Source organism: Miniopterus natalensis, chromosome 21 (assembly GCF_054644295.1).
Source record: "Miniopterus natalensis isolate mMinNat1 chromosome 21, mMinNat1.hap1, whole genome shotgun sequence".
NCBI lineage: Eukaryota > Metazoa > Chordata > Mammalia > Chiroptera > Miniopteridae > Miniopterus > Miniopterus natalensis.
In genome coordinates, this window is record NC_142101.1 from 9,183,252 (window position 1) to 9,209,540 (window position 26,289).

At 38.7% G+C, this 26,289-nt stretch overlaps 1 protein-coding gene across 1 annotated transcript in view; it reads left to right on the forward strand.

Annotated features, from left to right (window-relative positions):
* FMN2 (formin 2) overlaps nucleotides 1–26,289 on the forward strand; it is a 223,260-nt gene that overhangs the window by 150,033 nt on the left and 46,938 nt on the right. Inside the window, exon 12 of the mRNA XM_087829045.1 lies at nucleotides 15,449–15,500. Coding sequence (XP_087685171.1) covers nucleotides 15,449–15,500 — 52 coding nt within the window. The remainder of the gene's footprint in view (nucleotides 1–15,448; nucleotides 15,501–26,289) is intronic.

Consider the following 26,289-nt stretch of genomic DNA (forward strand, 5'->3'; position numbering starts at 1 on the left):
TAGATTCTACATATAAGTGAAAACACATGGTATTAGTCTTTGTCTGACTTATTTCACTTAGCACAGTACCCTGTAGGTCCATCATGTCACAAACGGCAAGATTTCATTCTTTTTTACTGCTGAGTAACATTCCAATATATATATACATATATGTGTGTGTGTATGTTTATATTCATACGTATATGAATATATATTGCATTGCAACATATGTATTCACACCAGTTTTTACCCATTTATTTATCGATGGACACCTAGGTAGTTTCCATTTCTTGGCTATTGTAAATAACGCTGCATTGAACAAAGGGGTGCATATATCTTTTCAAATTAGTGGCTTTGCCTTCTTCGAACAAGTACCCAAACTGAAATTCCTGGATTGTATGGCAGCTCTATTTTTAATTTTTTGAGGACCCTCCATGCTGTTTCCCATAGCGGCTGCATCAGTTTACAACCCCGCCAGGGGTGTGGGAGGGCCCCCTTTCCTCCGCACCCTCCCCAGCACCTGTGATTTGTTGATCTGTGGATGGCAGCCGCTCTGACAGGCGTGATGTGACTGCTCATTGTGGTTTCGATTTGCATCTGTCTGATTAGTGATGCTGAGCATCTTCTCATATGTCTGTTGAATATCTGTGTGTCCTCTGGAGAAACGTGTTTTTAGGTCCTCTGCCCTTTTTTTTTCTTCACCCGAGGATATGCTTTTTATTGGTTTTAGAAAGAGGAAGGGGAGGAGAGAGAGATACAGAGACAGAGAGACACAGAGACAGAGACATGGTTGTGAGAGAGAAACAGTGGTCGGTTGCCTCCCTTACACGCCCTGGCTGGGCATCGAACCCGCCACCTTTTGCTGAAGGGGGTGACACTCCAAACAGTTGAGCCGCACCGGCCAGAGCTCTGCCCAGGTTTTCATTGGAGTGTTTGATTTTTGGTGTTCAGTTGTGTGACTACCTTAGATATTTTGGACGTTAACCCCTTATTGGGTATATTATTTGTGACTATCTTCTTTCGTTCAGTAGTTTGTCTTTTTGTTCTGTGGATGGTTTCTCTTCTTGTGTCTTTTTTGTCCGATTTTGGCATCACAGTGATACCGGCTTCATAGAATTCGTTCAGAAGCATTTCTTTCTCTTCGTTTCTTTGACATAGTTTAAGAATTACTGGTATTAAGTTTTCTCTAAAAGTTTGGTAGAATTCATTGTCAAGCCGTCTGGTCCTGGAGTTTTATTTGTTGGGAGTTTTTTGACTACTGTCTCGATTTCCTTGCTGGTTCGGCCTTGGAACATGGTTGAATTTATTGGCATGTAATTGTTCATAGTATTGAACGATTCTCTGTATTTCTGTGGTGTCGGTTGTAACTTCTCTTCTTTCATTTATGGTTTTATTTATTTGGGCTCTCTTTTCTTCTTGATGACTTTGGCTAAAGGTTTGTCAATTTTGTTTATCTTTCTAAAGGACCAGCTCTTCGTGTCATTGATCTTTTTAAAAATTTCTATTTCATTTGTTTTCTCTCTGATCTTTATACTTTATAGTTATGCCAAAAACATAAATTGTAAATATTTATTAGTTTTGCAAGTTTATGAACTTTGTGTAAGTGGAACTGTAACTGTACTTTTCTGTGTCTTGCTTTTATCTCCATTGAGCATTGTTCTTGAGATTCTTTTATGTTTCTGCGTACTCCTGTATTTGTTAATATTGCCTTCATTGCAGGTATATAGTCCCCCACAATTTATTTCTCCTATTTTCCCTCTTTTTAGCCAGAAGGAAAACTGCTTTACTCCTGGTGTACATGCATGTTCTATTTTCATGGTACTAACCTAGGCGAACAAAGATTTACTGCGTCATATGGCTTATGAATCTTTTGCCTCTGAGGTAAAGCCAAATTGTTCAATCGCGATTAGTTCCAATCCACAGTTAATACCAACAGGATTTCAGTGTCAAATCCTTGTCAGCATTTGGTTCTTAGATTGGATATGTCAGTTATTTAAAATGGTATTCCACTGGGGGTTTAGTATGCATTTTTGTATTTATGAGAACTGGTGTATTTTCATATGTTTATAGATGTTTCCTCTTCTATGAACTACCTGTTGAGACTTTTGACTATTTTCTATTGATTTGTCTGTCTTTTACTTACTGAATAATTAGGAATTCTTTATATGATCAGGATATTAAATCATAGTTAAATTATTACAAACACTTCTCCCACGTGGGACCTTGTCTTTAATTTCTTTTTATTGACAAGTGATAAACAGAAATTCTGAATTTCTATGTAGCAAATTTTATTAGCCTTTTCCTCTTTTTTTCTTATTTTTTACTCTTTTAAAAAAATTTATCTTTATTGTTGACAGTATTATAGATGTCCCCTCTTTTTCCCCCATGATGGTAATAATTTTTGCCTTATTTAAGAAATCTTTTCCTACTATAAGTTTATAAAGACATTGCCCTACATTTTCCTGTAAAAATGTCTTGGTTTTGCTGCTACATTTAATTCTTCAGTCTATCTGATTTTTATGTATGTATGTATTTGAATTTTATGTATATTCTGCAAAAATAAAATTCAATTTTTTACAGTTATTTTACTTGTTTAGTACCATGTAATGAATATGCCATTCTTTCTATTCTAAAATACAGTGCCATTTCCATCATTTGTAATTTTTTATATATGTAACTGGTTTTTGTGGGGTTTTTCTCTTTACTGCTGCATTGGCCTATTTCCATTATTTATCCTCAGAACAAAACCTGTCACTTTCTTATTTAATGTAGCCTCCTAACAAGTCTTGAAATGTGGTAAGGTTAGATTCTCACCTACTTTAGGAGGGTTCTGCCTCTTCTTGGCCATTTATTTTTCTTTATCTGGTTAATTCTTCATTATACTAATTTTAGAATCAAATGATCAAATTATACCAAAAAATATCTATTAGGATTTTGACCAAATTTTATAGAGTCTGTAGATCAGCTTGGGGAGAAATGACATCTTTGTGATACTGAAACTTTCTGTCTTTGAACATGGTAAAGACTGACATTTATTCGTGCCTCCTTTAACGCCTGTCTAAAAAGTCTTACAGTTTTTTATTAAGGTCTTCAGATAATTTTTATAGTCATATTTCTATAGAGCTTATTTTTTACTCTATTTTTTTTTTTTTTTGCAAGTACATTTACTATTACTCTTTGAAGATAAAGTTCAAAATAACCATGTATAAATCTCTTACACCCTAGAAACTTGCTGAACTCTCTTATTAATATGGCAATTGGTGAATTTTTAAAAGATTTGCCCTGTGGACATCACTGAATGATAACGGGTGTTCCATTTCCTAGGTCTTTTCCTTCCATTCCTTTACCTGGCTGCGTGACACCGGCTGGTACTTTCAGTGTAATGTAGGCAGGACACCGGGGAATGTCTCACTGCAAACGGGCATGAGTGGAGGGACAGAGAGAATTATTTTAGCCATCTCTGTAAACAGATAACCACCGATTGATTTTTAGGTTTTATTTTTTTTTCACGTTTTCCTCTCTACTATTTTTAAAATTATATCTATATCTTTATTCTTTTAACGTATACCTTTGGTATCTTACCACAGTTCTTTAACAATATAGGGTTCAAAACACTACAAGTCCCGCCCGGTCGGGTGTGGCTCAGCGGTTGAGCGTCGACCTAGGATCCAGACGATTGGGGTTCGATTCCCGGTCAGGCACTTGCCCGGGTTGCGGGCTGCAGCCGATCAATGACTCTCTCATCATTGGTGTTTCTGTCTGTCTCTCTCCCTCTCCCTTCCTCTCTCTGAAATCAATAAAGATATATTTAAAAAACAAAACAAACAAAAAAAACCACTACAAGTCCTTAGAATGTATAACTCTGACCTCTCCTACTTACACCATATGCCATCTTTTCCAGTGTTTTAGTATTAACTTGGGTTTTTTATAACCAATACCCATTTCCTTTGCTCACCGTACCAATATATTATGCCTTCCTTCTGAGATGATTTTTCTTCTTTCTGAGTTATACTCTTAATTTAAAAGATCCGTGGTGGAAACTCTGGATTGAAAACCCTCTTTTTCGTCTGTATGGAAACCCACATCGCATTTGTCTTGGGGGAAAAGGTTTCCATAGATCCATGGCGCATAAGGGGGCCGAGGTATAACTACCCCTCTCTCCACTGTAAATGAATAAAATCTTGGGTATTCAGAAGGCCTGTTGACCTATGAGAGGGGTCATCTAGCTCAGGTGACAAATGGTCCCATCTTGTGCCAAATCTGATAGGTGGAGAGTGGCTTCTTGGAGCCCTGTTTTGAGCATAATTATTAGGTCTTAATTGGATTCTTGAATTTTAAAGAGTAATTACTGATGTCTGCCATGGGATAGAGAAGATTGAGTAGTAGCAAGTATTTTTCCTCCAATATTTCTTTTTTTTTCCCCTCCATGAGAAACAATTCTTATACTTTATATAAGAAATATTATATAAGTATGAAACATGTCAAACATTTGTAAAATTTTATTATTTTATACTCAAGGAAAATCAACTTAAAATCATTTTTATGGGAAAATTTTCATCTCTTTTGGTGTGGTTTTGACAGCTTTAATAATGAGATGTTTCAGCTGGTCAAAAAGGAAGATTACGATACGTACCAAATAGTTCTCAGCAAATTTATGTAAATGTTCTTGTTTAATTAAAGGATTTAGGCTTATTTTTTTGCTACAACCATCAAGCAAATACTTTCTTTAGTCTTCCAATTTCTATCCATTTCTCCATATGAAACCTCAGAGGCACTCTGCGCGCTCTAGTTTTTTTCTCTAGATTATCTCTCACATATATCTTACTACTTTTCATCTGTGTTCCTTCCTCCCCGGCCCAGTTTAATAGCGTCTGAATTGACGTCTCTGCCTCCAGCCTCTGTTCACTGCAGTTCATCTTCCAGCTGCTAGAGTGACCTTTCAGAGGTTTACGCCTGTTTGTAAGAGTCTCTAGCTCTTTCGTAGCGGTGCCAAGCCCTCCATCTCCTTACTGACTGGTCCTATCCGTTCCTAAGAGAAGGGTATTGAAATCTGTCGTTGAAATTGTTTACTGCTTATTTTTTATTGCAATTTCGCCTATTTGGGTTTTGTCCTATTTTTCCTTTCCGTTTTATTAGTTTTTGCTTCATGTATTTTCAATCTCTGTTTTGGGGAGCATACATAATTAGAATTATAATATATTTATTTTTTTACGCTGTGTGAGGTTTATTTATTTATTTATTTATTTATTACATTATTTAAAGTTTTTCCCCCCAGATGATGTTCCTTGTTTGGAACTCTAATTAGCATTTTTTGTGAGAAGCATTTGCACAATAGACCTTTTCTTATTTGTCTTTTAACCTAAGTGTATATTTGTATTTTAAGTGGCTTTCTTCTAGAGAGCATATAGTTAAACCCTACTTTTTCTAAAATTTAATCTGACAAGCCCAGCTTTTTAATTGGAGTGTTTCAATCACTTATACTTAACGTAACTCTCAGTATGGATGAAATTAATTTGTCATTTTTATATTTGTCTTCTATTCCTCTGGTTTTTCCTTTTTCTATTTTCAGCCTTTTTATGGAGTAATTGAGAATTTTTATATTTTTTCGTATTCCACTTTATTTCTAACACTGGCTTATAATCTAAATCTTTTTGATTTATTTTTAGCCATTTCTCCAGGGTTTACACTGTGGTTTTTCAATTTATCACAGTCTATCTTCAAATAAAAGCCACAACTTCAAAGACAGTATAAGAACTTTTCAACAGTAAATTCCTGTTCTCCCTCCGTTTTTGTGCTCTTCTTGTCGCATGTTTATGTCTACATTTATTATAATCAAAGCAATATATTGTTTGTGTTTTTGTTTTTTACCAATTATCTTCTAAGGAAGTTTAAAAACAAAGAAACATTTATATTTATCCACCTTTTGGCATTTCTAGTTTCTTTCATTCATTTGTATAGATCTAAGTTTCTATCGGGTATCATTTTCCTTCTGCCTGAATAACTTTCTGTAACATTCCTTATTATTTAGATCTGCAGGTGCCAAATCATTTAGCATATGATGGCTTGAACATTTTTATTTATTTATTTTAGCTTCATTTTTGAAAGATATTTTCACTGGATATAGACTTTACAGTTGACCTTTTTTTTTCTCGCCGCTTTTTAAGATATTCTTGTCTTCTGCTTGTACAGTTTGTGATGAGAAATATCTATTCATTTACTATTGTTTCTGTAACAAATTATCACAACCTTGTTGGTTTAAAACAACACATTTTTAAACTGACAGTTTAGGAGATAAGAAACCCAAAATGAATCTCACTGGGCTAAAATCATGGTATTAGCAGACTTCACTTCTTCTGCAGACTCTAGGGCAAAAATCCATTTTCTTGCCTTTCTCAGATTCTAGAGGTTGTTCAGAGTCCTTGACATAGGGCTCCCTTACATCTTCAAAGTCAGCAAAGACTGATAGAGTCTTTCTCATACTGTATTATTTTGATACTGACTTTCTCGCCTCCCTCTTTCACTTATAAGAACCCTGTGATTACTTTGGGCCAGTAAAGGTACTATATGACCTTAACTCAAGGTCATCTGATTAGCAACGTCAATTCCATATGCAGCCTGCAACCTTCTTTTCCAGGTAACACATTCACAGATTCTGAGAATGAGGATCTGAATGTCTTTGGAAGGCCATTGTTCTGCTTAGCACAAACTCTTTGTTAATTTTTATTTTTGTTCCTTGTTATAAAATGTGTTTCCCTCACACATATCTAGCTGTTTTTAATTTTTGTCTTTATTGCTGGCTTTTAGTATCTTGATTATAATGTGCATTCATTTATGTGTGTGAAATTACCTGATCTCTTAGATCTGAGAGTTTGTAGTTTTTATCAGATATAGAGAACTTTTGGCCATTACTCCTTCATTTGTTTTTCTGCCTGACTCATTTTTTTTCTAATACTCCAATTACACATATGCTGGACCAATATTCAAGGTCATCAGGCTTGATTAATTTTTTAGTTATTTCCTCTGTATTCTTCAGTTGGAATAGATACACTTGTTATATAAGTCTTCAAGTTCATTGTTCTTGGTTTCTGAAATGTCTTTTCTCATGTTATTTTGATATTTACTTTAATTTTTATTTTTAGTTCAAGTGAACTTTTGTGTCAGATACCGTATTTTTAATCTCTACAAGTTCCACTTGGTTTTTAGTTTTTTATCTTCCATTGTCATAGACTGCATGTTTGTGTCCCACTGAAATGTCTTTGTTGAAACCCTAACTCTCAATGTGATGATAGTAAGAGGTGAGACCTTTGAGATGTAATTAGGTCATTAGAGGAGTCCCCATGATGGAATTAGTACCCTTATTGAAAGAGACATGGAGAGCTTGCCTCTCTCTGCTCTACGTTGTGTGAGAATACAAAGCCAGTGAGAAAGAAGGCTCTCACCAGATCCCTATCATGCTGGCAGCTCAGACTTCCAGGCTCCAGAAATGTGAAAAAAGAATCTTTGTTATTAAACCAACCCATCTGTGGTATTTTGTTATAGCATCCTAAGTAGCCTAACACATACATTTTCTGTTCATTATGTTCATTAAAAAAATATTTGAGCATAGTTATAATAGCTGCTTTAGTTTTAATGTTCTTATTTGCCAGTTTATCTCTTGTCATCCCTGGGTCTGTTTCTATTGACTTATTTATCTTTTGGGAATTGAATACATTTTCCTGGTATTTGTTTGGTCTATTTTCTATTAAATACTAGACACTCTGGTTGTTATGTTGTTAAATTGTGAATTTCGTGTATTTTCCTAAAGAATATTTGGTTTTGTTTGAGCAGACACTTTAAATTACTTGTGATTCAGTTTGATACTTTAAGATGTGTTTTTAAACTTTTCTGGCACTGACCTAGAGTTCCCTTCATACTATCACAGGTCCTACTAATAAGGCCTCCTACCCTCCCCGCATTGGGATCTCCAATAGCTATCCTATTCCAGGTGATCAACAACGGCTCTCTCCATTCTGGCTCTTTAGACTTCAAACTTCTCTTGGCCCTGCATCAACTCAGGGGAGCTATAAATGTATAGTTCCGTAGTATTTCTTTGCTTTGACTTACAGAGTTTCATTCTACCCATGTGCTGGTTAATATTCAGCAAAAAGTCAGAGACCTCAAAGCCGATTTCAGGTACTTCTTTTCTGCACGGCTGTTTCTTCTCTGGAATTCTGCCTCTCACACTCAGCCACTTCAGAGTTCTTGAACTCCTATCTCTACTTCCTCAATTCAGCAAGACTAGTTGGCTCATTTGGGCTCTCCCTCCTAAGGGCTCACTCTCAAGAAATTGCCTTCAGGCAGAGATCCAGGACTCAACCAGTTTGTTTACCTTCTTTCAGAGATCAGAGTCCTGTGCTTCCTATTGTTTTATATATTTTATCCAGTTTCTGGTTGATTACAACAGGAGGTAAGTTGGGTTCTTATTAGTAAAGTCTAAACTGGAGATCTTTTTCCATTGGTTTAAAGTGAATGCAGTTCAGCCTCCTTTGCTTTGCTTGATTTAATATCAAACCATAAGAGGCTGGACTGCCTCTGTACACAGCTTTTGGGCCAACTGTTTTCCATTCTTTTTCCCTTTGGGTCTTCTTTATATTCTTCCTTCTTGACATCCTAGACTCTGGTGCAGTTATGCCTCTGCTCTGTTTTCCCTATTTGTTGTTTAAATGGCCTCTCAAGTCTCTACTTCTTTTTTCACTCAATTAACATTTGTTCATTATTTTATTCCCAGCTCAGTATATTCCTTTGTATTTTTCTTACTAACTTCTCTCAATAGGTAAGTGTTTCACTTAAGTGGGCTTATGACACAGTTGAGAGTATTTATTTGGAGTCAGCCTGCATGAGTTTGAATCTTGTCTCTTTCTGTTAATATTTCTGGTACCTTAGGCAAGTTATTTAATTGCTAATTTTCTCCTTGTAAAATGATAATAATTGTAGTGCCTTTCTTATAGAGTTTTATTATTGTGAGTTATTAAATGTAAAGAATAGAATAGCAATATAATTATTTATATTAACATTCCCAGTAAAATACAGCAGGTCCTCGAATAATGTCATTTCATTCAATATCATTGTTAGAACATTGATAATATCCCTTATGAACTGAATTGTTGTTTATATCAATCACCTGGTGGTAAAATTGGTTTCGTTATAAATTGTTTCACTTTAAGTTGTGGAACTCTTGATGATATTGAGGACAGACTGCATACCTCTAATGATTAATTCCCACATCTCTCTCCTCCATTTTCTTGAAGGGAGCGACTATATAATGTTTATCTATATGTGAGCCCCTCACAAAGATCCAAAACATACTGGACCCTCAATGTTTGGTTGAAATATTGTCACATTAAATTATGCGGCTTTTGTTTCTAGGATTGGAATGCTTAGCCTTCCTACGTTCAAGTGTTGTTTTGGCAAAAAGTCAAGAAGAGACAGCACATCAGAAGAGGTTTTTCTGGTTTTCAAACTTTTATTTGAAGCAGTGTGTTTTTATTATTTTTTAGTCTTTAGCCCTAATCTCTACCTTCTCCAGAAGGGCCAAGTAGAAAGCTAGATTTATATGTATATATTTTTTTAATTGATTTTTAAAGAGAGAGGAAGGAGGGGAGAGAGAGAGAGAGAAACAGAGAGAAGAGAGAGAAACATCGATGTGAAAGCGAAACCTTGATCAGTTGCCTCCTACATGCCCCCCGCTGGGCATTGAGCCAACCGAGCCACACCGGCCAGGGAAGTTTTGTGTTTTGATCATTTGAATCTACAGTGTAGAATTCATTGGTATTGCATTTAATATTGAAAGCTTGGTGTTAAAACATGCATTTGCATATTTTTAGTTAAAGGCACATAGAGATTTTTGTTTTATCCTAATTAAGTTCATTTTGGAATTAATAAGAAGCTGTGCTTGATTTCTTCAGTAAGGTAGTTGTTACTTGGCAAAGAAAAAAGAAAGGAACTGTCCTGAATGTGTCTTTATTTTTGTGCTGCATCAGCAAAAGTCTATGAGAGATTTGCTTAGTCTATAGATGGAGTAATATATAGGTTTTGGGTATGATTTGATATAAAAAATTAAGTGGAGTAAATTTTCCATTTGGAAATCAACAGCTTTTCCACATGGCATTGTCTGTAGAACATAAAACTCATGCATACACATGCTTTCCTATGTCTTTTTCACTTTGAGTTTAAAAGGAAGATTTAGGAAGGAATTTGACTGAGGACCACTTCAGTAAGCACATCAGGCTAGGTGGTAATAGCACATGACTTTCTAGTATTTTAAGTTTGGCCATGAGCCACATACAGCAGATTTTTGAGGAATGCATTATTTACTATTGTGTGTGTGTGTTTCTTGAATTTTTTTTAATAGCAAGCACCTATATATTATGTTTATATACACCTATGTTTCTAGGGACACAAATGGTATATGCTTTTATACACAAGGTTAAACTGTTGGTGATGTATTATTGCAAAGATCAAGTTGGAATTTTATATTATTGTAGATACTGGCTTTCTTCCTCCATAGCATTTGTTTTCTTGTCTTGAGAACACTTGTAGCATCAAGGAAGGACTGCCCTGAAATTCACTTATTTCTTTTGCTACCTAAAGAAAGAAATTCGGATATTCACTCCCTATCTGGACATGTAGAAAGTACTTAAAATTACTTGACTTCAAGTTCATTGTCAAAAGAGGCAGTGTGTCAAAAACCTCAAAACCAAAGCAATATATCTGCAATTAAATGACAACTTGAATGACTCAGAAGAAAGGCACTGCATCTGTCTAAAAAATAACCCATACTGGCTGCACTTAAAAGCCGAAATGCACATTCATAGATAATTATAAACAAAAACTAGTTAACACTTTAAATAAGAAGAAAAATAGCAAGAAGATTTAGAGCTTCGACAAGCAGATGAAAGGGTTCGAAGTTGCCTCCCATCTGATATTACTCAAACTCAACTCTGTCTCCAATTACCTGGAATATGTGCTATTCCCTCATGAAAGTTCAAGATCAGAAAGGGCGTCCGTTCCGTGCCTCCGCTTACTCACAGTCCTTTGGAACAAGTTCAGCAGAAATATTTAACATTGCAACAGAGGCCGGAGCCAGACAAGCGACTGCAGACGCTAATCGCTGGGTCAAAATAGTAACTTAGTAGGACAGCAGCCACCAGTGAATATTTGTGGGGGCTGCGATTTGGGGGAGGCGGCATGAAGGCTGTAGGAGAAGCCGTACCGAATGCCAAAGGCCTGAAACAGAGTCATGAAAACGCTATTTTTAACCAGTTGCATATTTAGGGGCATGGGACGTCCGTGCCAAAGGCCTCTCTCTGGTAGAATTGGGCCTGAAAGGTGATCTTACGCCCTAAGCCTAAAAGGAAGAAATAGATGGAAACAAAAATGAACCAAATAAATCAAGGCTGCGTCCCAAAAGGTTCAGTGTTTCATGATATGGTTTCAACCACAGGCTTTCTCTGCCTCAAATTTTAGATCTCTAGCTCCCGAGATTTGGGGGTAACAGCAGTTGCAATATTAAGATTAATATCTAAGACTCAGTTTGCCTTTGAGGTTCAGCAGTTGGTTGGCCAACTTCTCCAAGGTTCATTATTTCTTTCATTGTAGATTTTAGTTCTGTACAAGCAAGTTGCTGATATTCTCTGGAAATCGTCAGTAAAACCAGTTTTTTACTTTGCCGCCTTTTAAAAAATGTTTTTAATTTTATTTTTCAATTACAGTTTACATTCCGTATTGTTTTATGTTAGTGATAGGTGTACAGCATAGTGGTTAGATAATCATATACTTTACCAAGTGCTCCCCTGATATTTCTAGCACCCACTCGGCCCCAGACATCGTTATTACAATATTATTGACTACAATATTAATTATTACAGTATTATTCCCTGTGCTGTAGCTTACACCCCCATGACTTCTTTAAGCTGTGTTCCCCTTTCCCTCCCTCTGGAATCAGTAAAAAATTGCTTTATTTCACCATCTTGGTTTCTCACTTATCCCCACCTCAAACTGTTTTCAGTATTTTCAGTCTCCGAACATTCTCTTGGCGGTGAACCTCAAACATAAGCTATGCATAGTTACCCAGAATACGTGTGGAATAGAAACGGCCTGCTTTAGAGGAACAGTGCTGACTTTTCAAAACCCATTTCATCTTTCGGATTTCAGTAGTTTCTCCCTAAATTTACAAAGGGCACCGTTGTCTCCCTTACAGCTATTTCATTTACTGACATCTCATTGTATTCCTAAAAGATATCTTAATTTTCAGCACTTAATTACATTTGATTTGAGTTTAACAGATTTCTCCCTCACTAATTGAAGAGATCAGACCCTGCCATGTGTCCCTAAGCTCACATCATATGTGTGTTGATAGCAATTGTGACAGCAAAGTGTCAATGCTGCGTTTACACAAGCTCTATGTTGGAAGATGGTGTCTCATTGTTCTAGAAAACGGAATGGCACCCCGACTTTTCGGGAAGTTTTGACTTCTAGGAGTGCCATACAAAGAAAAACCTGTCCTCACTGATTTGTCCAACCTTCACCAAGAGCTGACACGTGGGGTCTAATGCACTTTCCTCGATCTTGCATTTGGCTGTTTATCAGAGTTGACTACAGTCTGAATACACATATTCTCTTAGCTTCAAAATCATCTGAGAATCATGGATCACGGAACATTTTAGAGTTTTCTTTGCTGTACAGTTGGGTTTTATGATTATAATATGACTATTAGGTTCGGGGAAAGAGTCTATTTTTAGGTTTGGTTGCTTTGGTTAAGTCAATCTTCTGCCCCTTTGGATTAAAGTGTTTCTTCAGCTAAACTTGCTCACACAGTGAAGCAGGAGCTTTTTTTATTACACATCAAAAGGAACCATTATGAACAAATAAAACTCATTTCCTCCTGCTCACTACCATTTAGGGGCATATGTGTTTTGAAAAGCTGTAAGTCTATGCTTTCTTTATCTGCATGCAATATTGAACCATAATAAAATGGCAGGTGATATATCCAGTTAAACCTAATTATGAATTATATCACCTTAAGAATTTCAAGGGCGTGAAGTCCCACATTTTCAAAGGACATTTATTTAGCCCCTGCTAATTTATTGGGGACACTACATAAATATTTTTACGTTAACAGATTAATCAGTTTGCCTAATATGACACAGCTAATGTCAGCGGCCCAAAGAGGAATAGAACATGGATAATCTTGGTCTTATCTCTATATTTTGCAAAAGAAACAGAAAAGACCTGCCAACGCGATTGATCTGTGTCACAAGTCATCAGTGAAGCACAAAGTCAATTTAGGGGTTCACTGTTAATATTTGAAAATCTAATAGAATAGACTAAAAATATTAGAGAGCATTGCATGAAATAAGAGTAGTTTTTAAAAGTTTGTGTCAAAACTCTTTGTATGTATGTGTGTGTAGAAGTAATAAATAAATTCCTAGAATGCTGCTGATCAAAATGTGGAAGTCACTGCCATACTGATTTCATGTGATGGGAGTTCCTAAAAATGGTGTCCCTTAAACAGCTGTATGTGGCTCTACAATTGCTCCTGGAAGCAAACCATTTGCGTGCAGGGCGGCCCAGAGATGTTACGTGAGACAGCCACCCCCGTCAGAGCCTTTCAGAGCAAAGCGATGGAACATATTCTGTTTTAGTGTGGCTAGTGATTGCCCGGTAAGTTTATGTAAACGATCTGAAGTACAAAAAGGGGAAAAGGGGATGAAAACCCCCCTCTGCCGCCAGTTCAGAGGATCCCTTTTAAATTCTTAGAATGCTGGCCTAGGGTGACAGCGTGACACTCGATTACGGCTTTGCAGATACTGAGCAGACCTTCCAGCAAACACTGTCTTGAGGTCGTAAAACATTAACCAGCCCAAGCTGGACTGTTGTGTTTAAAGTAGTGATAGAGACACTTTGACAATTCCCAAGTGACCGTGGGCTTGATTTTGTGCACAGTTCTAGTTCTTTGTAATTAATTTGCTCTGTTCCACTTTGTCTTCTAATTTCTCCAAATGGCCACAAGTGTCGCCCAAAGGGGGCATGCTTATAAAAAGGCCACTTCTGCTTTCACTAGTCCAGGCTTTTTAAAAATATATATTATTTTTTAATTTTCTTGTTCTGTAGCTCAAGTGATTTTCAAAATGTGTCACAAATCCCGAGGGTCACAGGTTGGATTCCCAGTCAAGGGCATGTACTTGGATTGCAGGCTGGATCCCTGCTGCATGCAGGAAGGCAACCGATGGCTGTGTCTCTCTCACATTGATGTCTCTCTCTCTCCCCCTTCCCCTCCACTCTCTCTAAAAATTAATGGAAAAAAATATCCTCGATTCCCTAGCCAGCGTGACTCACTGACTGAGCATCGACCTATGATCCAGGAGATCAAGGTCTGATTCTTGGTCAGGGCACCCAGGGGCGTGCAGGAGGCAGCCGATCAATGACTCTCTCATCGTTGATGTTTCTCTTTCCCTCTCCCTTCCTCTCTCTGAAATCAATAAAGACATATATTAAAAAAATAAAAATAAATATATATATATATCCTCTCTTCTTCGGTGAAGATTAAAAGAAAATTAAAATGTGTCACAAACTATTAGTGAAGCATGAAGTCAATTTAGGGGGGTCACAATTAGCATTTTAAAATCTAATAGAATAGACGAAAAATATTAGCACTGTATGACATCAGAGTATGTTTAAAACTTTCGTGTCAAAAATCTTCATGTGTATTTGTGTGTAGAAGCAATACGTAAATTCCTAGAATGCTACTGATCAAAACTGTGAAAGTCACTGCCATACTTATTTTATGTGATGGAGTGCCTATGTTATTGAAAATAATTTGAAAACAGTGATGTAATTTCTTTTCCAAATTTGATCTTTGGCTTTGTGTCTGGCTATCATTCTTTATTTTTAGACAAAAATAGTAGCAAATAAATGAGTACATGATCACCTTTCCACTTTCAGTGAATGGAAAATGTTAGTGTTTTATCTTGTACCTTTGTGGAAATAATTTCTGCACCTGTCCCACTTGTGTGGAGAGTTTTTTGACTTGATTTTTGTGCGTTTGCTTGAAATAATTATTTTCAACTAATTATTGGTATTTAACTTTCAACAAACACAATAGACATACATATGAAATTAGCTTCTGTTTTGTTTTCTCAGGTTAATATGACTGATTTAAAGAAATTACTTAGAAAAAAAATTACTTAGAATCTAAAAAATTTAATTGGTTATATATTTTATCTGTGTCAATATAATAGTATTAACATATTGAAAATTAAATATAATCTATTCAATTATATCTATTTATAGATTTAAAATAAGTTTCTGTCTGTACTATATTAGAATTAAAAATAATGAATTATAATATATTTTATATTATTTGGATCATACTTGCTTGAGTGAGTACAACTATCATTTAGCTTCATATTTTTCTTTTTTTGTATTTCAGCTAAAATTGACCAAGATGCAGAGGAGAATTCACTAACAGAGACTCATAAATGGTGAGAAATTAAGTACTTTTCTTTACTACTTCTTTTCAGAATAGGCTTATAAGGTGCTTAGTATGTTTTATCTCAAGGAACCAACCATTGGCTCAATTCTTATTTTCAAGCATAGAAGGAAAATAAACTAATATAAAAGTGTACTTTAATTCCACACTGAATTTTATTTTTGTGAGTCTGGATGATGTATAACCCTGTTAAGTATCAGGTTATTGTGAATAGCTTAGCCCCTTCCTTTTTTTTTTTTTTTTTTTTACTTTATTGTTGAAAGTATTACACATGTCCCCTTTTTTCCTCATTGACCCCTCCACCCTGCACCCACTCCCTGCCCCAGGCCTTCACCACACTATTGCCTGTGTCCGTGGGTCATGCATATAAAAGTTCTTCAGTTAATTTCTCCCCTCCCACCCATCTACCCCCACCTTCCCTCTGAGATCCCTCAGTCTGTTCCTTGCTTCTATGTCTCTGGATCCATTTTGTTCATCAGTTTATTATGTTCTTTAGATTCTACATATGAGTGAAATCATGTGGTACTTGTCTTTCTCTGCCTGGCTTATTTCGCTCAGCATGATACTCTTCAGGTCCCTCCATGCTGTATCGGAGAGTAAGAGGGCCTTCTTCACAGCTGCATAGTATTCCATGGTATAAATGTCCCACAGCTTTTTTATCCACTCAAAATTTTTAAAAGCACCTTCACTTTTTTTTTTAATATGTCTTTATTAATTTCAGAGAGAGGAAGGGAGAGAGAGGGAAACATCAATGATGAGAGTCATTGATTGGCTGCCTCCTGCATGGCCCCTGCTGGGGATTGAGCCTGAAACCCGGGCATGTGCCCTGGCTGGGAATCGAACTACCATCTCCTGGATCCCAGGTCGATACTCAACTGCTGAACCATGCCGGCTGGGCAGCACCTTCACTTTTAAAGAGAGTGTAGGACTGTGGAAATACAAGAAAAAGGAAAATTGTAGGAATATGGTTTAAGAAAAAAGGGCGAAGGGTTTGGTTATCGGAAATCACTGCGTTTTCACATTCAAAAGTAGAGTCCAGGTAGGAAGCCTTGGGCTGCACGTGAATGCACCTCAGCCTCCAGAATGGAGCGTGGCAATCATGGGTGAGCACAGGAAAGCCTCTCAGAAATTGTCCTGCTGCTTTGCCTCAATCTTCTCCTTTTTTCTCTCTGTATCAGTTGGGGTTCACCAGAAAGCAGAACCAATAAAATGTATATGCGTGTGTGTGTGTGTGTGTGTGTGTGTGTGTGTGTGTGCACGCACAGGGGATGGGGAGGGAGAGAGATGTTAAGGAATTGGCTCATGGCAAGCCTGGGGCTTCTGCACAACCTTGACCAGCCACTGGCTGAAAATAAGCTATTCTGACCCAAGGGCAGGTCCTAGGAAGCTAGGCTTTAAAATAAAACCGTGTGCATTCCTGGCAGCCTAGAAGACTGTGTACCTACCTGCAGGCTATGTGACAGCCACAGAGTAGGTGCACCTGCATCCCCTGAACTCACCCCTTCTCCTAGGATGTGCGCTCGAGCAGACAGGCCTTTCTTCTCGACATGCTCAGGGGCCTCCCTCTGCCAGGCTGGCCGGCTCCTGTCAAGCAGTTGGGATGGTGGACTTGCCCAGATTCTAGAGTCTCAGGTCCCCTTCCCAGCTGCGAGGCCTGGGCCACCTAGAAACCACCTCACCTCTACCCTCGGCAGTGTATCGCCAAATGCTCACTTTGCCTTTGTAGGCTTCTTTGGAACCCAAGGCCCTGGGCTTTTATGGCGTTCCTCTTTGTGCTTGGATTGGCCAAAAATTCCTCTATCCGGCCCAACCACCTCCACACAAAAACACATTTAAAATGAAGCATGCATGCACTCCCATTATCTATTTGATCTCCAAATATTTGAGCTGTCTGGGCGCAGGCCTGGGGGACAGGGGAGCCAGGAGTATGCATTCAACCACAGGTCTTCAGTCTTCCAGTCTGCATTTTATTTGGACTTTATCATAAGTTATTATTATGTTCTATGTATTATATTATTAAGCCAGCTGAAACCCATTTTGGAAGTAAGATGGTTTATAACCAACCGATCCTACTTGGTCTGCATGTTTAAGGACCAGCAAAGCTGACCTTCCTCACCCTTCATTAGCCCTTGACCTTGAGGCGGCAACTACACCGGGGCGGTTCAGTTGAATGACTGTATCGGAAGCATCCTGATTAAAGGAATGTTCTTGTGAGGTACCGTTTTTATCTGAGCCATGCTGTTCCGACTCAAGGCATTTTAGTTTTTTAAGACCCAGTGACAAAGTAGGAACAAATGCGTGCGTTTTAATTCTCAGAACTGGCAGAAAGTCATTTCCAAATAACTGTGATAGGTGCGCTGGGTTGTGAGTGTCTTGAGGATCAGACAGCGTCTGAACTGCGTTTTTTTTACCAAAAGAGGTTTCCCACGGTTTGGAGGCAGGTTGGGGGTCGGCGTGCCCACAAGGGTACCCTGAAGGAGGCAGGCGAGTGCGGTGGATGGGGCCCTGGCCGTGCCACTCAGGAGGTGGTGGGTGAACCGCATGATGCGCCTGGGCCTCAGCTTTCTCGTTGTAAGTGGAATATAACCTCGCCCTTCCTTCCACCTTCTAGACTTGCGGGGATGTCATACTTTGTTCTTGGCAGGAGGCAGAGTTTCCTCAAGTATGACTGGTGACTAGAAAAGCACACTCATGTGAAAATATTTTGCAAATGGCACAAACTCACGTGATCAGTTTGCTTGGAAAGGAATTGTACCCATTTGTCTTTGTGATCAAGTACTTTTTTCAAAAGCCTTGGCTGTTAGTCCATTCAGAGAAGTCCTGGCTGGGAGGCTCAGTTGGTTGGAGCGTTGTCCCAGTCGGGGCTCGTTTGAGAGGCAACTGATGGATGTTTTCGCTCTCACATCAGTGATTCTCTCTTTCTCCCCCTTCCTCTCTTTCTCAAAATCAATAAAAACATATCCTTGGGTGATGATTAAAAATAAGTGAAAATGGATAAGTACACTTTTTTCAAGAAACTAATTAGAATTCTTTTCCACAGTAGAATATTATGTGTTTTTCAGATTATTCCATGATTTTCTAACAAAGTAAACATCTTCAGAAGAAACGACTATTAGTCCATTTTTAATCAAATCAGATCTTTTTTCATATTCCGTTTGTTAGCATAACAGCTTTCTGTGCTAATTTTGTTCATTCAAGCATTTTTGCTAGTAACCTGAGAAGTGGGACTCTGAGCTCCTGTTTCACCTAAACAGAAATAGAGCTTTTGGATAAATAGTTTGACTGAACTCTTTAATTCTCCCAGAAAGTAAGATGACTGAGCAGATGAGCCTTGAATGGTGCCCAAAACCCCAGTGCAAACTGGATGAACAAACTGTCATCTTCTGACGATTTTGTGGGGAAGCCAAGCTGTCCACACAGACCTCAGCACAATCCTGTCGGGGTTGGCTGCACCCCCATTGTATGTGTTTATTTCAGCCTCTGCTTTTATTTTATTTTTAATTAGCTTACACGGCTTTCTTCAGTTGTGGAAAAATATCATCAGACCAAATATGATTGTTTTTATTTTCCCACAGAATTGTTCGGGGTCTGTGTCCACTCATAGGCAGAGAATGTAGAACTGTTGGATTTTGTCTAATAAATGGTTGTTTCAGTATCTCTGAATTTAAGGGATCATCGAATGGGAGTTATAAAATTGACTTCTAGCCCAGCTGGAGTGGCCTAGCTGGTGGAGTGTCATTCTGTGCACCGAAGGGTTGCAGGTTCGATACCAGTCGAGGGGCGTAAGGAAGCTGATCCATGTTTCTCTCTCTTTTTTCCCCCCCACCCCGTCCTGTCTCTAAGCATGTCCTCAGGTGAAGATTTAAAAAAACAATTGACTCCTAACACTCAGAGATTCTTATAAATCGTGGCTAACTTCACACCTTTCTTAAAATTTCTTCTGCTCTTTCTTTCTTTAAATTCCACAGGTAAAGACCATATTTTATAGTGAAACCAACTTTTGAGATAGAAAAAGAACAGATTTAACTGTGACCTCAATAAAGCTGATAAAACGACTAAAGTAAAATTTGAATGAGCTAATGTAATAGTTTCGGTACAAGTGTCTTTGTCAGTTAATTTAGGTGATATTTTAGAGAAAGGAAATGGGGCTGAGAAAGGCCTGGTTAAGCAGGAGTAATGAAAACTGAAGCAACTTCTATTATTTTAAATGAACTTTCATTTTTCTAGGGAGCTTGTGACTTTTTCTACAGATGAAAACATTGCTTCAAAGATGTTGGTATATTTCAACAGGACATAGGCTACTGAATTTTTTTTAAATAAAACTTTTTAAAACGTGTTTCAGAATGGAAGTATTTTTTTTAAAAATTTTCCAGAAGCTAAAGACAATTAAACGATTAGAATGTAACTCATCTTTTATTCATAAGATAAAAGTAAGTTTGTTAAATGGAGAGGCAATTACCACAGTCATACTGACAGAATTAATAAATTAGTGCTATTTATTTCGGCATTATGCTGCGATGAATGTTTGTGTAGTTTTAAAATATACTTAGTGCACCTCATAGTACCAGTTTTACTTTAATTTTTTGACGAGAACACATTCATTCTCGCCGCTCCCCTATTTAATTTAAATAACAGCAAAGACAACTTCAAACAACCAGCAGTAAAAGGCGAGAAAAAGCAGTGGAAGAAAGCACATTTGTAAAAGAATTTTAAATCACACATTTTAAAAAATAAATGCTACTTGTGCGTGTAATATCGCTTGAGTGGTATTTAACCAAAGCCAAGATTGCGTAACAAACGAGTTGAAATGGAAACTTCGTCTTCCGTGCAAAATAAAGACAAAATAAAGGAAAGATGCAGAGGAATGTCGGTTCCAATTGTTCCATATAGTATGCAACTGTTCATTTGTCATGGGAGAGAAAATATTTAATCAGCCCCGAAATGATGCCCACACACTTTATCATGTGTAGTGACTTTTAGAGTGTCCGTTTGTAAAGTGTTTATCCAAGGAATGGCCTTCTGGAACATGGATAAAATGAAAAGTGAAATGTTTAGTTCATAATAGGCATATTTTCCAGAATCCTTCTGAGTAAGTCTCGGGAGATGAATAGAGGGACTGCAGGTCTGTGTTTATCTGGCCGACGCTGGCAGAGCAGGCAGGCTCCAGCCTGGTATTAAAACTGAAGTGACACGGAATGTCTTTGCACAACCCCTAAACAATGACATCATTCTCTTAACAGTATCGATAGAGTAAAACAAAGCTGAAGCTGGTTATTTTCCCATTTGGACTTCTTCGTAATGCCTCTGAGCGCCTCCCCAGGAGGGTTAGCGTTGGGGGGCCTGTAGGAGGGAGGCCCCCAGGGTCCCCAGGGGAGACTGGATTTCACACCTTTCACATCAGGCCACGTGGGAGATTTTAAGCTCAGCCTTTTTTCGTACACAGGGATTTCCTTCTGTCGCTGCGTTAAGTTTTTATAAAATCCGTTGACTTTCAACAGTGTGGGACCCATCGACACCCTTTGCAGCTTTGCAGGCCACTGTCAGTTATAAAAAATATCCTTAGGTGGTGGTCTCTTCTGAAATTTTGGTATGTTTCCCTTCGGTTTGGGTTGGGAATTATGAAGGGAAAATTACGTCAAGGAATTTCTGCCCTTTTGCAAAGTTTTGTTTTAAACGTAGGAACTCTTTTTCCTGTCCTGGAGTCCTTTGGTGGTCCAGTGTTTCTCCCAGCCCCATGCGTCCCCTGCCCCCCATCACAGCAGCCCGCTTGGCTGAGGCCAAGGTCACAGTCCTGCCCCCGCTCACAGAGTCCTCTAAGGAGAAACAGCAGCACATTTGCAACGAAATCCATTTTTTAGTTCCTTTGGTAATACTGTGGTGTGGAAATTTGCATCTGTACCGCTTTTTGAGGGAGTAAGAATATTGTTGGTATATAAAACCCTGAATTAGTGTGAATAGATGCAAAAAGGGGAGGAAAAGCTCCCCAAACTTGCCAAACCATGTTGTAGATTATTTAACCCACTAAAAAGTTTCCCAAGAGATTGGCGATTATTTTTAAACATTATGAAAATATATCCTTACCAGATAATTTATGAGGTCTTTCTTTGTTTCTGTTGGTAGTCTTTACATTATTTAGCAGTAAAATCATGAGTATTTCTGGGAAGAAATTCATGAACTGATCAAAATCCTTTGATTTGAGGATATCGAAATCAAGTTAAAGAGAATATTTGATGTGGTTTTTGACACTGGCCTAAAATCTGGACTAGTATGAGAAACTAGTCCAGATTAGGTTGACATATATATTTTTAAAACCTGTATTAAGGGTTTTCTAAATTTCTGTCCTTATGAATATAAAGTGCGGGTCTTTCAAAACTCATGCACCGTATCTTTCCTTTTCCCCTTTAGTTACATGCCCTGTGTTCCTGGTTAGATAAGGAGAAGTTAAGATAATATTCCAAACCTCTCAACTTTATTTGAAATATGTGATTTATCAACTCTGCTGTTTAAGTGGCCGGCCAGGCAGCGTTCTCAGATGTAGGCTGGTGTCAAAAGCGCTTTTCATACGTAGTACCTGTAGAAAATATGAGGTTCTGTTTAAATGGGTTGTGACAATTAAGTTCCTAATAATTACGTGCACAGTTATTCAGCATTTTAATATTTGTGTAAAATGCTTTATTCATAATTTATGAAGCATTTTAAACTTCATAAATTATCTTGCATTGGAGAATTTTAATAAAAATGCACAGTTAATATGGAGGACAAGTAGCAAGAGATTAAATGGTGAGAAATTATTGCTTTGCTGAATTGGCAGTTGTTAAATATTGATTTCAAGCAATGTCCTATTATATAGTTCAAGGTTACCGTGTACTAGGGGTATAAGGAAATCCGTATCTAAGTAATTTGGTATGTTCATATGTTTTTTAAAAATCAATAACCACAAAACAGTACTATTTTGACAAAAAACATAACACTAATTTTAAAAGAAAACCATCAAAACCAAGACCTTGATAGCTTATTTCAAGTTTAATATTTAGCATTTAATGCAGAATAAATTCAGTGGTTTTAATTATAAGATCCATAGGACAGTGGGTGAAGGATAGGCTATTCTGTCTCCCAGATAATAGTACATAAATTAGTTAAAAAAAAAAGTCAGAAAGTTTGTAGCCAGCTGTAAAGCAGTAAAGAAAGATAGGAGAGTGTTGTAACGGAGGCCTAGGGAAACCAAAGGTAGCAGAAAATCCCAGGAACGATTCCGATGTACAGCTAAAAACAAATTATTTCTTTGTTTTGCTACTGGGAAAACAGTGTGTATTCCCTTATCAAAAATAGTTTTATCTTAAATTTGACCCAGTTTAAGTAATTAGGTCAAAAGCTGCATTGCAGTGGGCTGAACAAAATAAAGAAGTGGAAACGCCGAGGGTCGGCTACCTGTTTTTGGAGGACAGAGAGAGAGACCGGGTGGCAGAGAGAGGGAGGTGTGTTGTTCATGCTTCAGATCACTTGGGAGTGGTCGCCTGAGGAAGCAGCTACGTTAAGGACCGTGGCTGGAGAGAGAATCTTCATTTTGGGAGAGACGATTATTACAGTCACAGAGCAGAAGGGAACTGGGATCTAATTGCTGGTGGCCACAGGAACTTGGAACCGTGGGGCAGTTGAGTAACTGTAAGCGATGTCATGAGCTCCAAAAAAAGGTGCCGCTCAGTCATGGTGACACAGCAGTCGGGAAGGGCACAGGAGGGCAGGAAATCAGGAGGCTCCCTTTCTTGACTCCCTGCATCTGGGAGGGTAGGAGACAGGGAAATGCTAAGGAGTCACTGAAGAACATTATGGGGGACATGGTATCATCTTCTTAAAGCCATGCTTTTAGTAAGAAAAACAGCAACTCTTCAGAGTGGAGCAATAGGGTAGGAGGCTGGAGATATGTCTCCCCAACCCCCCAAACAGGCAGGAATTCAGAGCATTTAAGAATGGAGCTTGTGGAGCCAGTGGGGGAACATATGTCCGAGAAGAAAGGCAGTCGAGCTGGGAGGGGCTTGTAGTTAGGAAGATGCACGCCTGTCGGTGGAGAAGGGCAGAGGCTCACCCCAGTTGTCCAAGAACTGGAGAGGTTCCTTGGCTGAGTTATGTTGATGGTGAATGCCAGCAGGTTGACGTGGTTCAGGGGTTCGGCATGGACTGCTTGTGGCGCATACTCTGCAACTGGGCCTCTTGGACTCATTAGGCTTCAATGGCCAGTAGAGGTCGGTCCTGATTGGCATTATTTGGAAAAGAAAGACCTATTTCCTTTGATTGGGAAAGAGCGGGAGAATAGAAAGTTGGAAAAATAGAGGGGTGCCTTCTGGCTGAATGACACAATAGAGGAAGGCGGTCAGAGTTGCCCAGGGACTTAGATCACCTTACAGTGGTACCTCCTCGGTGGCTTCTGTGGCATGTTCAGAAATCCTAGGAGATAGTCTTTACAGATATGGACCAAAAATGGAAAAATATTTCTTAGTTTCAAGCTGCATTAGCGTCCTCAGAAGTGTGAGGATGCCAGAGAATCGAATCGGCTTGCAAACCCTCCCACGGCAGTTGCTGTTTTCCACCTCGACGGCGGCCACGGGGCTCCGCGCTCACTCGTGTTGAAAAGGCGGCCCACTCAGCACGGCAGTGCTGTGCGTTCCCACGTGCCAGGAGTGCCTTACAGATACTGCTGGGCCGCTGGAGCAGAGATGTATCCCAGCGCTGAAAGTACATTTTTAAAACGCCAGATACGGTCTCTTTCCAGCCTCTGATCTCTGCATTGACCTCACGGCGAAATTTAGGTTTCCATGGACGTGGTTGTGATGAGTCAGTGCTGCACGGTGCTGAAGAGAGCTTTGCAACATTTCTGATTACTGTTGTCACAAAAGTGAAGATTTGATCTTCTGTGCTTATTGTTAATCTATATCTAAGACGAGGAATGGGAGGCTTTGGGGACCTTAGTCCTCCTGTTCTCACAATTTTCCCCTGAGGACTGGGTGGGGTAATTCATAGGGTCCATTCCGCAGATGAAGAAATGGAGAGAGTTCTGCGCCTGTTAAATTACTTCCCCGGTATCAGGGAGTGAGGTTAGCACAGAGCCAAGAGTGGAACTCAAGCCACCTTAAAAATCGAACATTATGTGTCTGTTGTGCAACTGTAGGATTCAGTTATGAAATTTTAAAGCCAAAATGAATGAAATACTGGCGTTTGTAGGGCTGTTTTGCTGCTATTTAATTCTGCCAAATAATAATTTATAACTCATTTCTTATCATGTTCCCGCTACTCAGTAACCATGTCAGGATAACAGCAATACATGTTAAAAAACTTCGTAAATTGTACGGTAATTATAAATACAAGATATTTATGCTGAGGTTTACAAGTGTATGTGCTGTCTCCTTTAATTATGTCAGTGAGAAATCAGAGGAAGGTAACGGAACAGAATTTTTATGCTCTTAAACAGTCTATCATTTTGATTCTGTGTCAGGAGGGCTTTGCAAATAAAAGTGGAGATATTTAAAACCATGGGGAATCTGTCACATTTTGGAGGGAATTGGTTGTCTACGTGTCTGTTTCATATGTCTGCAGAAAGTTAGAAATGTATGGAATTAAAAATGCCATCATCACAGTGAGAAACAGCATGTTGCAGCAGAACAGACTTATGCAGGACTGACCCTGAAGCACCCTGCTTTGCAGAAATGGCCAGGGGAAATTTTTGACACTGAAGGTTTCACCTGACCTGGGAAGTGTATCTTATGTGTACAGTTGTTTTGATAGTATTGACTTTCACACAGTACTCGTAAAGCTGAAAACTGAGCGATTTCAGTATCTTAGTTCCTAAGTGAGTGTTCAGCATGATGCTTGGAGAACGTGGTGATGATAGCATTTAATGAGAGTGGGCCTGGACTTTGCAGGGTAATGCCGTGACCACTTGAGGGGTTAATATAGGTAAAGGCTGCGATAACTGCTATGAGAGCTGCAAAGTTTATTAAAGGTACATCCCTGCCTTCAAAACACCTCCAGTCTCAACTGGGCACGTGAGATTATCCGATACGAGGTTCATTTCCCCCAGATACTCTGGTTCTTGGTCTCTCCAGCCCCACCTTTGGCTGCTCTGCCCCAGTTTTCCTGCCCACTGTCTGTTCCACAGAGTAAACCCACAGGGACAGAACCGTCTCCTCCCTGGGTGTGTGAAGCTACTGCTGTGAACACTCGTCTTCTCTTCTATCTGGAGGAAGTACCCCTTCCCATCACATGCCCCTTCTGGGTCCTTTCCCCTTATGATCTCACCCTCTCCCATGTGTATTTTTTTTTTTTTTAATATATCTTTATTGATTTCAGAGAGAGGAAGGGAGAGGGAGAGAGAGAGAGAGAAACATCAATGATGAGAGAGTCATTGATTGAGCCCGCAACCCGGGCATGTGCCCTGACCGGGAATCAAACCCTGATCACCTGGATCCTAGGTCGACGCTCAACTGCTGAGCCACGCCCGGCCGGGCTCCCATGTGTATTTTATGGCCAGTGGTTTAGGAGTTTGTCAAAAGAAGTAGGTATTTTGGTTTGTTGGTTATCTCCCCCCCCCCTTTTTTTTCTTCTTTGAGGAGTTATGTAGAAGTGAATTGATAAACTTTCAAATGTAAGGGATTTTCAAAGTGGTCCCTTTTTCTGCCTCAATTACATAAAGATCACATCAAAGAAGACTATCTCCGTGGGAGTAATTCTGTGCATTTTCTGAGACTTGCTTTCCGGTCCAGAACATGGTCAGTATGTGTAAGGGCAGA